General features: G+C 33.4%; 2 protein-coding genes across 2 annotated transcripts; both read right to left on the bottom strand.

The window, feature by feature from the left end:
• Positions 1-502: 502 nt before the first annotated feature.
• On the bottom strand, positions 503-808 carry LOC107060467 (monothiol glutaredoxin-S1-like). Its single transcript, XM_015308431.1, has one exon. It carries the CDS (start codon positions 806-808, stop codon positions 503-505), a length of 306 nt encoding a protein of 101 aa, XP_015163917.1.
• Positions 809-14,697: 13,889 nt separating this feature from the next.
• LOC107060503 (monothiol glutaredoxin-S1-like) lies at positions 14,698-15,300 on the bottom strand. The gene has a single exon (XM_015308477.1). It carries the CDS (start codon positions 15,126-15,128, stop codon positions 14,820-14,822), a length of 309 nt encoding a protein of 102 aa, XP_015163963.1. The 5' UTR covers positions 15,129-15,300; the 3' UTR covers positions 14,698-14,819.
• Positions 15,301-18,149: the final 2,849 nt, after the last annotated feature.

The raw sequence follows: 18,149 nt of genomic DNA on the forward strand, positions 1-18,149 counted from the left end.
CCCTTCATAAACCTCCAACATGAGTAAAATGTGTAGCAATGAACTTTGAGAGAAATTGTGGGGAATAGGATAAAGATATTGGTCATAGAAACTTTTACTCGTCGGAAAAAATTTACCGTATTTTCTCTTGCCGGAATGTCAATGGATGAGAAGTGAGTTTGATAATGGTGATGTTCTTAATGATAATGGAGGGTTTCTAATGAGGCATATAATAATTTAAAAAAGGAAAAATAATTCTTTTATTATATTTATTGGGTGGCATTGACATGGCGCTGACATGGCATGTGCATGTATTACACCACAATACACATGAGTGACTATGTCATTTTAGGGTGAAATTTATTTCCTTATAAAATAGTTCAGGGGGGTAATAGGACCCCTATAAAGTATGAGTGTGTAGTTGGATATCCGACCATAGGTTGGATGGGGTTTTTGACCATTTTCTCTTTATTATATAAAAAACTCCAAATATATACGATTGTTACCTAATTATAATTACTTTCTATACCCAAATGGCATTAGCCCTAATGAGTAATTGCTTAAGCTTGCCCCTCACATTAAGGCTCATTATCTCATCTGCACCACCAACTAACTCTTTCCCTATATATATTGCTGGTGTTGGTTGACACCCTAGTTTCATCAATGCCTTTTCCATTTTCTTCCCATTTGGATGAGTATCGAGCTCGTAAATTGTAGGGTTTGCTCCAAAACTACGGATAAGAGTTTCGATGCTGTGAGAAATGCAACAACTACTCTTAGTGAATATCACCACCGCGCTTGATGTTCCCAACTTCATCACCATATCCATGTTTACACAACTTAAAGAAATTAAATTATGAGTAGTTTTGCCAAATGCCAAGATTTATATATAGCTTTTAGTGAAGAGGAAATTAAAGAAGTTGTGAACAAGAAATGATATATGAAGGTTTGTGATCAAGTGAATTTGAGGCTAGATTTGTTGTTGAGAAAATTGAACCTATCTTGAAGTTATATATAGAGGCATTATTATATATGTTAGCTAAAAGAAAAAGTGAAAATTGTTGGATGGATATATGTAGATTGTTCTTGATCAATTGTATGATAAGGACATACTATACTCAAGCTTGAAAATGAAAAGAATGTAACTATCACCTTTAAAATATTCCAAGAACATTATATTGTATGGCCGTCACTTCATCTTTAACTTAAATCGTTACGTTACAGATCAGATCACGTTTTTATTTACTTAACTACTATGTCTTCAACATACCCTTCAATTGCGAACTTGATCTAGTACGTTGTTGTTATTTTTAACTAAATTTATAAAATATTGACTTGTATGTTCCAATAATTAATTACATGAAATCATGAAAAGTGTATATATACATTTAAATTAAAATGTTTCAAGAATTATGAACGTTGCATTTCAAGTTTGCACTCAAATCGATTATAACAGCAGCTGCACCAAGAAAATTGTAACATATACACCTCCATTTGGAGTAATGCTGAATAGTAATGCAGCAATAATTATTTTCAACGGCAACAATCAATTGCCAAGTCATCCATCATCATGTAACATATATGAGAAGTGCACCAACGGCCATAAACCAACATCTATGTGGCCATGCAAAAAGTGTGAATTCTTAAATTATTAAATTGCCACACTAACAATCCCCCGCTCATTTTAATATTAGATAAGAGAGTTCATCAATTGATGGAAGACTACTATGCATAATGAAGGTATGCTCTGCATTGAATCTCCACTTAGTGAAACAATAACTTTTACTCCAGAGTCGTAGTGGTCTCAGACTTGAACTATGACTGCTTAAGGGAAATAAAATATCGTTGTCCACACATAATAATTAAGGTGTTAACATGAGCTTTAAAAGTCGGCACGTTATGGCCATGTGCTATCCCGATTTCATGAGTGCTTTTGAGAATAAGCCCAATTCTAATAAGAAGCGACCTACTTCCACAATCACATAGGTGAAATATGTCGAGAGTGCTCCTGTAAGCTTAACACTCCAGTACCCATATGGGCTACATATATTCATTAAGAGTTTTATCAACTCAACCTTCACAAACTACATGAAACAATGCATTCACATCTTAGGGAGGGAATAAAAAAAGTAGTGCATTTTTCACAAGTCATCATATGATTAGTTTTTCCCTTTGAACCTGGTTATAGGATCTCTAGTCCCCAGGTTGGGTTTCCTCATATATGACTCAAGGATTTATAGGTCTTCAAATCCCATCCCCCTCGATGTGCTCCAGACTTTTTCTCTTGTTAAGGCCTTAGTAAGAGGATCTGCAAGATTATCACAAGATTTGACTTAATCTAACATTAATGGTACCATTTGTCAAATATGATCTTACATTACTGTGTTTCCTCCTTATAGGTCGGGATTTACCGTTGTAATAACGGTTTTGAACTCTATCAATCGCAGTAGTGCTATCACAATGAATTAAAATAGGAGGAATTGGTTTTTCAAAATAAGGAATTTGAAACAATAAATCTCTTAACCAATTCGCTTCCTCACTAGCTGAAGCTAAAGCAATTAGTTCAGCCTCCCTGGTAGAGTTAGCAATTATAGTTTGCTTTTTGATTTCCAACAAATAGCACCACCACCTAAAGTAAAGACATAACCAGCGGTAGAACAGGAATCACCTGATAATGTGTTCCAATCTGCATCACAAAAGCCTTCAAGTACAGGAGGATATTTTTTATAGAACAAACCACAATTTTTTGTTCCAATTAAATATCTCATAACTTTTGTTATAACATGTCAATGTTCATTACTTGGCTTGTTTGTAAACCTGCCAAGTACTCCTACTGTATATGCAATATCAAGCCTGGTGCAATCAGCCACATACCTCAAACTTCCGATTATGCTAGCATATTCCTTTTGATTTATTACATCATTTTCACTTTCAACAGGAAATAAGTGAACACTTGAATCAAAAGGAGTAGCAACATGCTTACATAAACTTTCGATTATGCTAGCATATTCCCTTTGATTTATTACATCATTTTAAATTTCAACAGGAAATAAGTGAACACTTGAATCAAAAGGAGTAGCAATGTCTTCAACATACCCTTCGATTGCGAACTTGATCTAGTACGTTGTTATTTTTAACTAAATTTATAAAATATTGACTTTTTTTTCACTTTGGAATTGGAAGGATTTTATTTATTTATTAGTAGGTTCATCCATATAAAAAGGAACTGATCTAAACGATATAGTTCCATTCGCATCTCCTTTAAGAGCTTTTAAAGTAAAGGAAGAAGATGCTTCAAAAACAAACAACTTGTTCATATGCATATTTGGATCCATAGTCTTCCTTCCATATTCCGCTAATATGTCTGTTACTGAGTTAGCCTCCCTCATTATATGATTTATTGTTGATCCTCCCATCAGTAGGAGCATTGACCTGCAATCCGAATAAATGTGTGAGTTTATTGGTTTAGAACTTTTTAAGGTGTTAAGTAATACTTGAGAGTCAGTCTCCACGAGCAAATGGTTAATGTTTATTTTTTGTGCTAGATTCAAACCATGGAGCAAAGCTAGTAGTTTCGCATGATGGGCATTAACGACTTTTACTTTGCAAGAAAATCCTACAATCCAACTGCCTAGATGGTCCCTTATAACTCCACCGGTTCCACCCATTTTTGAGTTTTGATTAAAGGAACCGTCAATATTTAGTTTAAGCATTCCTTCAGGCGGCCAATGCCAAGCTACACAGGTCATAAATCGAGGTAGTTTCTTTGGTTGGGAGTGAACTAAATGGTAGTACTCTATTGCTTGGAACGAGATATTTTGTAGAGTACTGGGCAGTCTAATAATGTTTTGATTTTTAAAGAGCTTATTGTTTCTATTCTTCCAGGTATTCCAAAGAATTATCGGGACTAGGCAAGCCGTGGGCACTATCTGCGAGTTTTCTAGCGAAGTGTACTGCCTTGATGAGCATAATTTTTGAATTTCTTTGTGACAGTTTGGTTACATTTTCTTCTTCATTTGTGCAAGAGTAGCAAGTTTTATATCTTATTATGTTCCTATTATACAAAGCTAAAGTTGTAGGGAGCTTTTCTAAAGTAAACAACCAAAGAATTTTTTTTACTTTGTTTATTGCTAAGGTTTTCCATACCTAGTTGTGGTTGATGTTCTTATTGATACTAGGATTACAAGTTACAGATAAATAGATATCGTAAACCCCTTTGGTACTAAAGTCGCCATCGTTGCTTGTATTCCAATAGTAATTATCACTTTTTCGGGGAGAGGTTTGGATGTAGGTATTTTGGATTGCCTCACTTATTGTTCTAGGAATATTGAAGGATAATTTTGATAAGTCCCATGATGAGTTGAGAAACTGATGCGTTGGAGTCGTTTTTATTTAGAGGGCCTTCAATTACTTTGCACAAAGAGTACGAGGCTTCAATCCAGTTGTCATCCCATATCTGAATTTTATTTCCATTTCCCACATTCCATGATAGTCCCTTGTGGAATAAGGGAAAGGTTTTACTAAGACTTTTCTAAATATATGAGTCGTAGGGATAGTACTTCATCATATTACCTCTTCTCCTCTTATTATATTTATTTTTTAAAACATTTGCCCATAGATGGTCCGAGTTGTTAAGAAATTCTCCAATTTAGGCTGGCTAGTAGAGCAAAAAAATTTCCTTTTGTTTTTTGAATTCCTAGTCCACCCTCTTTAATAGGTGTAGTCACAAGATCCCAATTTGCCAAATGGAGTTTCCTTTTTTCTGACATTGATCCCTAGAGAAAATTTCTTTGTATTCGATCTATATGCTTACAAGTTTCTTTGGGGAGTAAGTTGCATTGCATGGCATAGGTCGGGATAGATGCGAGGACTGATTTAACTAAAGTAGTCCTTCTTGCTAGAGTTAAGAATTGAGCTTTCCATCCTTTTAATTTGTTGTTCATGCTATCTATAATGTATTGATAATCTGAACTTTTAGGGTGGTAGCTAGTTATGGGTAACCCAAGATATTTTCCCAACCTATTTTTCTGTCGGATGTTCATAATAGTAGAGAGCTCATTTTTATTTTCTGTAGAAACATTTGTTGAGAAGATAATTGAGGACTTATTAAAATTTATTTTTTGCCCTGATTGTGTTGAGAGCGTGTTAAAGATCTGAATTATCGTGGCCGCATTTTCTTTATCTGCTTTTGCCATAAGAATGATATCATCAGCAAACAGTAGGTGGGAGATAGGTATTCCTATTCTTCCGATCCTAATCGGTTGCCAGTATTGCTGATGAGTAGCATAATTTATTAATCTTGTTAAAGATTCCATACATATTATGAAAATGTAAGGAGATAATGGATCTCCTTGTCTAATGCCCCTATATGGTAGAAAGTAGTTTGTGGGGGTACCATTAACTAGGACTGATATAGACGAAGTGCTTCTGCAAGACATTATGAGATTAATAATATTTTTAGGAAAGTTTAGGATGGTAAGAGATTGTTTTACGAACGACCATTCTAATCTGTCGAAAGCCTTTTCTAAATCAATTTTTAGTAGCATTTTCCCAAACTTTCCTTTTGTTTTTTGGTAAAGAATGTATGGCTTCTTGGACTATAATTGCATTTTCAAGAACTCTACTTCCGGGTATGAAACTACATCGTTGGGGGCTAATGATTTTATCTAAGTAAGGTCTGATTCTGTTTACTATACTTTTTGTGATGGTTTTATAAATGGTATTACAAAGGCTAATGGGTCTATAATGAGTAATTTGTTCCGGATTTTTTATTTTAGGAATAAGGCAAGTGAAAGTTTCGTTTAATTTTGGGGGGACAGCGGAAGTTAGAAAAACTTTTTCACAAGTAGTTATGATAGATTCCTCTATATCTTTCCAATATTTTTGGAAGAACAATGGATGTAATCCATCCAGACCCGGTGATTTAAGAGGTTTGAAGGAGAAAATAGCATTTTTTATTTCATTTTTTTTTTCTAGAGGTCTTCCTATTAGATCACTATCTTCCATTGAGAGAGCATTTACACATAATTTAGGATTTTCAAGGTCGCATTTAATTAACTCAGTAGTGTAAATGGTTTTGAAATGATGGATGATAGTATTATTTATAGTTTCAGGGTCGAAAGTCCAATTTCCCACCGAATCATTTAATCCTATAATTCTATTTCTACGTCTCCTATTAGTTGTAGAAATATGGAAGAATTTTGTATTAGCATCCCCATCGTTTAGCCAATGAACTCTTGATTTTAACTTCCAAAAATCTTCCTCTCTTTTAAGGATTTCATTGTACTCTTTAATGAGCTTTTCCTGATCAAGATATATGTGGAAAGGCTTTTTATAGTTTTCATCCATTCTTTGAAGTCCATTAATCCTTTTCAGGACATCTTTCTTTTGTTTGAAAATGTTCCCAAACGTTTTCTTGTTCCAGATTCTAGTAGCTTTTGTAAAATTTTCCAAGGCATTTACTATAGCTTCTATTGTTTTCCCATGCTTTCCTTACTACATTCGAAAAGTGTGGGTGCCTTAACCACATTGACTTGAATCTAAAGATTTTGTTAGGTTTATTAACATTTTTTGTGCAATTCAAAAAAACAGGACAATGATCTGAGTGAGTACGAGGGAGGTGGTGTACCGTAGAGTCCAAAAATAGATTTAACCATTCGTGATTGCTAAGAAATCTATCTAGTCTTTCCATGATTAGAGTTCTTTTGTTTTTATGCTTATTTGACCAAGTGTATTTTAGGCCCGTAAAACCAAGGTCTATCATGTTCATATCATCTAAACAGTTTATGAAAGCAGAGCATTTAGTATTGTTAATAGGTCTTCCTCCTAATTTTTCTAGTGCGTTTGTAACTTCATTAAAATCACCACATACCAACCAAGGACCAATTATGCTAGTAGTGATATTTCTCAAGTTTTCCCTGAGTATTTTTTCTATGCTTGTATGAATTTTTTGCATAGATTACAGATATATGCCATTTAGGAGAAGTCGTGCTTACCTCGATAGTTGTGTGGATCTCTTGTTCTATTAGCACAAATGGTTCTATTGTGACCTCCGAGTTTTTCCAGAATAGTGTGATTCCTCCCGAGTATCCAATCGCTGGAATTTGTATGACATCAGTGAAGCCCAATGCTTGAAGTAGGTTATCATGATCCTCTATTCGCGTCTTAGTAAGGGCAAGAATCGTAGGATTATTCCATTCAATTAGTGCACGCATATTACTCATAAAGTTTGAGTTGTGTGCTCCTCTACAATTCCAAAGTAGCATCTTCATCGTTATACCTTCCTGTGAGTTGGAGCTCCCTCCTGGCATCAACGACATTTCTAGGTTCACATTTGAATCTAGCTTGGTTAGGTTCTCCCCATCCATTACTTGCTTCCCCTTCAAAGTTGGAATGATTATAGCTACATAGTTTTAGGGAATCTGTGAGTTGTAGTGCCGTATTGAAATGGATGTTGTCCTCACTGCTTGTGGCACTCTGACTAGGTATTTCTTTTCGGTATTTTGGAGCATGTCCAAAGTCAATGGGTTCCTCAAGAAGAGGATTGGAGTATGATGATCTAGCATGTTTAGTACCTCTTCTCTCATTTGATATGTGGCATGATGGTTCATAGGGGACAATGGTGTTTCTAGTGGCATCTGCGGAACCACTTGGTCCTTCGTATCTTGGTCCTCTTCGTTGAACATCATGTCCTCGTATTCCTGATTTTGATTGTGCATGTCCAGTATTTCTTTTAATGAGGAGTTGACAAAGCAACTCAGTTGGTGTATAAGCCTGATTTTGTTGTAAGTTTAGGTTGGAGAGGGTTGTGGGGGTAGTGGAGGATATGATAGAATTCCAGAGTGGTTGCTCTTGGGTTAGCTCGAGTTGTGTCGACGCTAGTCGTATTTAGACTGTTTGTCATCCTTTCCTCTATTATATTTGGTAGAGGAGTGGGGTTGAGGTCGTTCTGATTCAGGTTGAGCATCCCCTCCCACGTCGCATAAGGCGACGTTTGGACTGCATGTGGGAATATTGTTAGCAGATGATGATTCTGCGTTATATAGTTCGTGTCGAATGGAGTGTATGGATTTGTGAGGTTCTGGAATACATGATTTCTTGGAATGTAATTTGGGATTTCTTGGAATTGATGGTTCTCTATTTGGTAGGGTGGTTGAGTGTTGATGTTGCTCATCATCAGGTGGTGAGGGAGATGACTGTTTGACATGATGAGTCTCTGGTGATGGTTGTTTGGTTGTTGCTGGTTGAGGAATAAGCGATTGTATTGAGACATTGTTAAAAAGCTTTTGGCTAAAATTTGTATGTAGTATTTCCTTTTGGGAGTTGGTTTTAAAGCCTTCATGTAAACTATTCAAAGTGTTTGAACTCATGGTAGGTTGTACTTTGAGATCTCCTTGTACCTTTTTCCTGTTTGATCGACGTGTGATGTTGATGTTCAGAGGAGATGATTGGAAGCTAAATTTTTCGGTTTCGATTCGCTCTTTCTTTGACGTACTTGAAGAGTTATTAATATCATTTTGATTGTGATCTAGTTTCATTTGAAATCATGAAAAGTGTATATATACATTTAAATTAAAATGTTTCAAGAATTATGAACGTTGCATTTCAAGTTTGCACTCAAATCGATTACATACATTAGTAGTAGGTTACGCTCCTATTATTGAAAAGGAGTTATCCTCCCCCCCTTGGTCGAGTTGGCTTAAGCCCGAATCCATCCTTACGGAAGAAGGGTGGGATATCGGCTATACGAGAGATAGTCCTTGTTGTTCACCTCCGCCTTCCGACGCTGCTGAAAGAGCAACACTTATCCACTATTGATTCATTAAATTGAGATAAGAATAAAAAAATATTTTGTGAATATTTTCCTCCTGAAAACATGTATCTGCTAAAAGGGAAATAATATATCTAGCTGAAGTGATCTTTTTCAATAATATCTTACTTTGAATTTGAGAAAAAATGTTTTTTTTTTTTTAGAATATATCCTCATAGACATGCTGTTAATTAAAACCAAGTTCCGTACCACAGAAGAATTTTCCTATGACAAACTTGGTACAAATTCCCTTTGACAATATGGTACAAATTATTCAATCGATGATCTCTTACTACATTGAAAGGTCACATATTACTTGGTTAAGGTATCAAAATGTAACGACTATTTAATTCCGGGTTATCAATAAGCTTGTCAACTTAGTAGTTGTGAATAGGTTCGAAGTGGAGGTGAGCATAATTTGGACAATGTTGGATTTTCGGTTTGTGGATTTGATTTTGGATTTAAGTTCCTATATTTTGGATTTTAGATTTGGTACTTGATTATTAAATTTTTTGAATACTTCGAAATTATTATATCTTATACATAATCCTACCCATTTTACGATCTAAAAAAGGACGTGATGACACTTGTCTGTTCCCACCAAGATAAGTCAGCCTCGATCCAACGAAAACGAAAGAAATGCGGAAAACAGTAAAAGCAAGAACTAGATAAAGCGGAAAATTTATTCTTCTATTAAAACCTCCAAAATCTGGTTGTCACGTGTACAAGCCACTAAATATATAACTACGGAATTAAGAAATAAATACTAGTCTTAGTCTTTGTTTCTCAAATAGAACAAAGTGTAAGAAAAGGAAAAAAGGGTCCGCTATATGACAAGTAGCTACCTCTTCAAGTTTTTGACAAGTCTCGAGATCGAAGAAAGAGAAAGAGATCACGCGGATCCGATCTTGGAACCTACACAACTGTAGACGCAAGGGATGAGTACTAACAACACGGTACCCAACAAGCAACCTACTAAGCAAAGCAACTAACTAGAAATCGAATACCCCCGACTCTCCAACCGAACCTCCTCAAACTACAACCTACACAAAAATCAGCCCAACCTAGCTAGCAATCCTACAACACACGGCTCACAGGCCCAATATTTGCAAATCAATAACCACAATTCAACAATTAAACGAATCAAATAAGTCAACCTCAAAGTCAAGTAGTTCAGTCACACATAACAAGTTCATCAATTTCAAGTATCAGACAATTCATGCATAAACATTTATACATCAAGTCACATTAATAATCAATCTCTTGCCGGAACCACTTTCCATCTGCTTTATAACCATTACCGGTAATGACTTCGGCATATGAACACTCGCCGGTAATGACCTCGGCCAAATCACACTTGCCAGTAAAGACCTCGGCATAATAACACTTGCCGACAAAGACCTCAACCTCATAATCATCACATGTCTAATCACGTTGTCCATTGATCAATGTGCACAAGCAATATCACACCGCATAGAAGAGACAACAAATTACACAATTCAAGTCCACATTCATGCTTTCAAGCATTTCATCAATCAATCAACACGGGTTACAATAAGGTAACTTACATCATCATGATCAACACAACTTTTTTTTCATTTCAACCCCTTTTTATATTCATTCAGATGTAACAAGTGGATAATTTAACCCTTCACCTCATCCTCATTACTCCCAACACACACAAGCAACAAAGGAAGTATACGAATTCAACTAGAATACAAGATTTAGAAAGCCATTTGCCTTAAATCAATCAATAATCACTCCAAGAGTTGAGTTTTCCCCTTCCGAATCACTTCCAAAGCCAAACAATCTAAAATAATCAAGTATTCACTTCCAAAGCCAACACTAGTTTCCAAACAAACTGTACAAAGAATTTTATTTGTCAAAAATCTTGTAAAGTACAATATATTATACTCAGTGTTTGTGTCTTTCTCTTGCTTGCAAGTTCCTTCCACTTGTCTCCTCTCTTTCCACTTGTTTGTATGTAGAGGAAAGTTTTGAACTCATTTGATAGCTTGGTTGATGAAATAATCTTAAGCAACCTCTATAATAACTCGAATCTCAAATATCATATCTTTTTTTCAGACTTTTTCATTTCTCAAAACTCTTCTTCTAGCTTTTTCACGACTTACCTTCAATCCTTTCCCCAATCTTTTTTTTATTCTAGTTGAATATCAACATCTAATTAAAAAGGAAAAAAAGATCAATTCAAAATAGTATATCTAATGCAAAACCAATAGAGTATATATTAGTTACAGATTCTACATTATAAATGAAAACATAATCATTACAAGTTTAACATACTAATTCCTGGTATATCACAAAACTTTCATACAAACTGCTCACATTAGAATCAAACAAATAAAGTCAATCAATGATGGTATCATGAGACAGTAAATTAACCAAGTTAACCTAACGAAAAATCAAGTCACCTTATTCTAGTGCAAGTTGTATTAACTATTAAAAAAAAATATTTCATAAGAAAAATGTTAGACTAGATATATACATGGTTTAGCATGTAGTGGACATCTATAACTAACTATTGCATATCAAGGAAAGCTTAAAAGACTGAAAATTCTCAAGTTTAAGCTGAGTAATGTCTGTAAAAATGATACACTAACTGATATATATTTCCTTAACCAAATCTTTAACTAGATCTTCCTAATTTTTTCCTTCCTGAAAGACGAGAATATAAGTTTTCTTCAAACCTTTATTAATAAATGACAACCTATATATATCCCTTGAATCAGACAAAAGTATCTATAATACTATAAATAAATAAGAAATCAGGCTTCAAAATTCAAAGGTAACAAAAATGAGAACTAACAATTCAAGTTTAACAGAAAAATATATACCAAATTCTATAACCAAGAATTAAAAATTCAAGTTTAACAGAAAAATATATACCAATTAACAATCGGACACGATTTCATTTAATTATTTTCGATATTTATGTCCACCCCTATATATTAAGGAAAAATCACAACCCACATAGCTCTAACAACTTCTAAGGAAGGTCGTCGGATGCTTACATCCAGATGATATTACAAGGAAACATCAACTTCATTCAGTAATGCCTATGCACTCATCTTATAAATTGATAGAGAACTTTTATTTGATAAGAAATGATCCCAAAATAACAATCAATGCTAGTTCACATTAACTAAGCCAAGGTCAACCTATCAAGCACTCTTTATCACAGTGTTAAAGGTTGTATCTTTTAGCTTTCTAGTTTGTACAACTGATTGAGAAATTTGGGAAGCGGGAATCTGATTTGATGGGGAAAATAAAACTTGGAGGGAATCAAAATTTGGGAGAAAGTGTGATTGAAAATTTTGGTGGAGAGGGGGTAGGAAGAAGTTGGGGTTGGACATTTTCATTTTTTTGCCCTTCAATTTCTGTTCATCTTCCTCTTTTTCTAGTTTTCTCTTTTGGGAATTATGTAAGGAAAGATTTTTTTTTTTAAATTTTGCTCTTTTAACTCTTTTGTCTTCTTCTCTTTTCAATTTTTTTTTTATGAAATATGTAAAATAAGAAATTTTTGAAATAATTTTTTTAAAATAAAATCATCAAAAACAAGTTCAATAAATGGAATATTGTGCATTATAGCAACCTATTAATTCAAAATAAATGATATAATTGTAGTTTCATTTAATTATAATTTGCAACAAACTTTTTGATATTCCCCTCTCTTCCCTCTCTCTGGAATCTCGCTCGTCACTCTGCTATTTTTCAATCATCTCTCCCTCGTCTCTCTCACTTTATACAAACACTAATTTATAATTTGATTTTGCGTTTGTATAAAGCGAGAGAACCTGTATATATATACAAATACAAATACATATATTTCCGTCCTATACACTTATAATTATACAAATAAAAATCTTTCCCTACCCAGTTCTCTTTTGTCTTTCTCTCTCCCGCTTTATACAAACACAAATTATACAAATACAATATATAATTTTTGTTTGTATAAACAAGAGAGAGATTTGATATACAAATACAAATGTTTTAACTTGATTCAATTGTACACGAATTCAAATTTAATTCAAATATACAACACAATCAATGATACATATACATAGTACTTACATATATACAATTAATTATTTAACCGATATACATATACAATTCACATCTCTCAACTCTTTGCCCTCTCTCGCTCGCCTCTCTCTCTCCCAATATCGCTCGCCACTCTAGCCTAACACAAAGAACATATACATATACAACACAATTTTTATAGACCTAGATGAATTAGCGCGCGATTTATACAAATTGCCGCGATTTATACAAATCATATGCTCCGTAGCAAACATAATTTGGCTATGGAGAGCAAATAGCAAAAATGTAGCTATAGAGCACTAATATGATTTTTATCTTTGATACTCCTAAAATTTACTCATAAATAAATGAGGTGTTTGGCTGGGAGGAAAACATTTTTCAAAAATATTTTTCAATTTTCTCATATTTAATTTCTTAATTAATGTTTTTCAAATAGACTTATTTTATCTCAAATTTAAGAAAAATGTCTTTTCTATATAAAGTAAGAAAAATATCTTCTTCTTTTTTCAAAACTCTTTTATTGGTGTGTTTTGATGAGTAGAGAGTATATGTTGGCCATATATATTATATTTTCAAAGATTGGTTCGTTGCGGTAAAGCTAGAGCTTCAGGGTGTTGATCATGTTCATGTGGGGTGTGACAAATTACTCTTTAATTTGCAAAATCACATTTCAGACTCACAGTAGATTTTATATTTGCACCCACACTTGCCTTTTCATAAGATGTAGTTCCACGTTATCTATGAATTCGTCTTGTTATTTTCTAAGAGTGAGCTTCAAAAAAGTATTTGAAAATTATCATTTGTAATCGTAATAAAGCATTGGCAAGGATCATTTTATATTAAGCTATGAATTTTTCATAGCAAATAACTAATTATTCAACTGTAAATTTGAAATCGTCACTATTTAAACATTACATATTTTGTGACAAAAACTTATCGTCACTAAATCACAAGTTCATTAGAGACAATAAAATAATCGCCACTAATTCTTTATATTATTAGTGACAAAATCTTACGTAACACTTAAATATAAAAATTTGTGGCTAAACCATAAAATATTTAACTACAAACTCTAATTCGTCTCTATTGCAACATCAATTTTTTGTGACGAAACTTTTTTGTGGACAAAATATAACTTGTTTTTAAGACAAATAATGGTTTGCCACAAATTGGGTACGTTATTAGTAACAAAATAATGTGTCAGTCACTAATAGTAAGTGACATGTGTATTTAAACACAAAATGTAATTTTTGTCACAGAAAGTGAGTAATTAGTGACGAATTATGTGTCGTACCTAATAATTTTATAGCTAAATATGACATTTGTTGTAGTAATATACCTTGTGCAAATTGGAACCTGTCATTACTTAAAATTTTAAAAAAATAATTAATGTCAAATCCTCTTAATGATAATTTACTAAAAAAAATTCTGAGTAGGAATATTTGCCACATGTGATCTACGGTTCGAATTATCCTTTATTGATATTTGAATAATCATAAGATCAGTTGTTTTGTAGTCTTCAAAATAATTATTATTAAGAGTAAATAAGGAAAAAAACTTCTTAAACTTCTAAAACGATAAAATAACTTAAAATAATTATTTATAAAAATCACGACTAATAATTTAAAACTAAGGAAATATATTCCCCATAAATGTACTAGATTATAAACTCAAGAGTATTTAAATGTACTGGAGATCATTTTTATGGCCTTGATATGTATATTATGTATATTTGTCATTGTAATAGACCTTGCTCAACCTTAAACTGAAAAGCATAACAAAATAAAGAGCAGTTAATCATATATTATAGTATAAGATATTATTATTTATTTATACATCAAGAACCAAATCAAATAGGTAGAAAAAAACAACCATCCAAAGAAGCTAAAAGACTATGCATAAGTTGTATATTTATTATATAAAAAAACTCCAAATATATACGCTTGTTATACCTAATTATAATTACTTTCTATACCCAAATGGCATTAGCCCTAATGAGTAATTGCTTAAGCTTGCCCCTCACATTAAGGCTCATTATCTCATTTGCACCACCAACTAACTCTTTCCCTATAATTATTGCTGGCACACTTGGATGACACCCTAGTTCCATCAATGCCTTTTCCATTTGCTTCCCATTTGGATGTGTATCGAGCTCGTAAATTGTAGGGTTTGCTCCAAAACTACGGATAAGAGTTTCGATGCTGTAAGAAATGCAACAACTACTCTTTGTGAATATCACCACCGCGCTTGATGTTCCCAACTTCATCACCATATCCATGTTTACACAACTTAAAGAAATTAAATTATGAGTAGTTTTGCCAAATGCCAAGATTTATATATAGCTTTTAGTGAAGAGGAAATTAAAGAAGTTGTGAAGGATACAAGAAATGATATATGAAGGTTTGTGATCAAGTGAATTTGAGTCTAGATTTGTTGTTGAGAAAATTGAACCTATCTTGAAGCTTATATATAGAGGCATTATTATATATGTTAGCTAAAAGAAAAAGTGAAAATTGTTGGATGGATATATGTAGATTGTTCTTGATCAATTGTATGATAAGGACATACTATACTCAAGCTTGAAAATGAAAAGAATGTAACTATCACCTTTAAAATATTCCAAGAACATTATATTGTATGGCCGTCACTTCATCTTTAACTTAAATCGTTACGTTACAGATCAGATCACGTTTTTATTTACTTAACTACTATGTCTTCAACATACCCTTCAATTGCGAACTTGATCTAGTACGTTGTTGTTATTTTTAACTAAATTTATAAAATATTGACTTGTATGTTCCAATAATTAATTACATGAAATCATGAAAAGTGTATATATACATTTAAATTAAAATGTTTCAAGAATTATGAACGTTGCATTTCCAGTTTGCACTAAAATCGATTATAACAGCAGCACTTATCCCCTATTAATTCATTAAATTGGGATAAGAATAAAAAATTATTTTGTGAATATTTTCCTCCAGAAAACAATGTATCTGCTAAAAGGGAAATACTATATCCAGCTGGAGTGATCTTTTTCAATAATATCTTACTTTTAATTTGAGAAAAAATGTTTTTTTTTTTAGAATATATCCTCATAGACATGCTGTTAATTAAAACCAAGTTCCGTACCACAGAAGAATTTTCCTATGACAAACTTGGTACAAATTCCCTTTGACAATATGGTACAAATTATTCAATCGATGTTCTCTTACTACATTGAAAGGTCATATTACTTGGTTAAGGTATCAAAATGTAACGACTATTTAATTTCGGGTTATCAATAAGCTTGTCAACTTAAAAGTTGTGAATAGGTTCGAAGTAGAGGTGAGCATAATTTGGACAATGTTGGATTTCGGTTTGTGGATTTGATTTTGGATTTAAGTTCCTATATTTTGGATTTTAGATTTAGTACTTGATTATTAAATTTTTTGAATACTTCGAAATTATTATATCTTATATGTAATCCTACCCATTTTTCACGATCTAAAAAAGGACGTGATGACACTTGTCTATTCGCACCAAGACAAGTCAGCCTCAATCCAATGAAAACGAAAGAAATCTGGAAAACAGTAAAAGCAAGAACAAGATAAAGCAAAAAAATTATTCTTCTATTAAAACCTCCAAAATTTGGTTGTCACGTGTACAAGCCACTAAATATATAACTAAGGAATTAAGAAATAAATACTAGTCTTAGTCTTTGTTTCTCAAATAGAACAAAGTGTAAGAAAAGGAAAAAAAGGGTCCGCTGAATGACAAGTAGCTACCTCTTCAAGTCTTTGACAAGTCTCGAGATAGAAGAAAGAGAGAGAGATCACGCGGATCCGATCTCGGAACCTACACAACTGTAGACGCAAGGGGTGAGTACCAACAACACAGTATCCAACAAGCAACCTACTAAGCAAAGCAACTAACTAGAAATTGAATACCCCCGACTCTCCAACCGAACCTCCTCAAACTACAACCTACGCAAAATCAGCCTAACCTAGCTAGCAATCCTACAACACACGGCTCACAGGCCCAATATTCGCAAATCAATAACCACAATTCAACAATTAAACGAATCAAATAAGTCAACCTCAAAGTCAAGTAGTTCAGTCACACATAACAAGTTCATCAATTTCAAGTATCAAACAATTCATGCATAAACATTTATACATCAAGTCACAATAATCAATCTCTGGCCGGAACCACTTTCCATCGGCTTTATAACCATTACCGGTAATGACTTCGGCATATGAACACTCACCGGTAATGACCTCAGCCAAGTCACACTTGTCGGTAAAGACCTCGGCATAATAACACTTGCTGACAAAGACCTCAGCCTCATAACCATCACATGTCTAATCACGGTGTCCAATGATCAATGCGCACAAGAAATATCACACCGCATAGAAGAGACAACAAATTACACAATTCAAGTCTACATTCATGCTTTCAAGCATTTCATCAATCAATCAACAAGGGTTACAATAAGGTAATTTACATCATCATGATCAACACATAACTTTTTTTCATTTCAACTCCTTTTTTATATTCATTTAGATGTAACAAGTGGACAATTTAACCCTTCACCTCATCCTCATTACTCCCAACACACACAAGCAACAAAGGAAGTATACAAATTCAACTAGAATACAAGATTTAGGAAGTTATTTGCCTTGAATCAATCAACAATCACTCCAAGAGTTGAGTCTTCCCCTTCCGAATCACTTTCAAAGCCAAACAATCTAAAATAATCAAGTATATTCACAATCACACATCGGAAATAACACTTCCCACTTCAATTATGAATAGAAATGGGAAATTAACTCAAAATGCAATTTTAAAATGGAGGTTTGAATTTGGAAAATAATACTTGAAAACGATGTTTAAGGCTTTAGGAACTCATTAGTGAGAACCATTTCACAAAATGAATCAAAACCATTTCAAAATCACCATTTTATTAAATTCTTGGGTTCTTAAAGATAACCCCAAATTTCTCATTTCAAAGCTTGATTTGAACACATAAATCCATAAATAACAATGGGTAATTGAAGATTTAGAGTTAAAAATCGTTACCCAAAAGTTTTTACTCGAAAACCTGGTTCAAATCGTCTTCCCAAAACTCCCAAAACTCAAAAATGGTGAAATGAGGCTTAAACCCCGAAATGGCAGCAAAACCCTCTCAAGTGTTGCTTAAGTGAACCAAGTCCTTGCTTAAGCGAACCTCGTAAAAGCTAGGGTCTCGCTTTTGCGAACCTGGTTCCACTTAAGTGACCATCGCTAAAGCGAATCATGTTCCGCTTAAGCAGACACT

The sequence above is a fragment of the Solanum tuberosum genome, unplaced genomic scaffold (genome assembly GCF_000226075.1).
Source record: "Solanum tuberosum cultivar DM 1-3 516 R44 unplaced genomic scaffold, SolTub_3.0 scf00086, whole genome shotgun sequence".
In the NCBI taxonomy this organism is placed as follows: domain Eukaryota; kingdom Viridiplantae; phylum Streptophyta; class Magnoliopsida; order Solanales; family Solanaceae; genus Solanum; species Solanum tuberosum.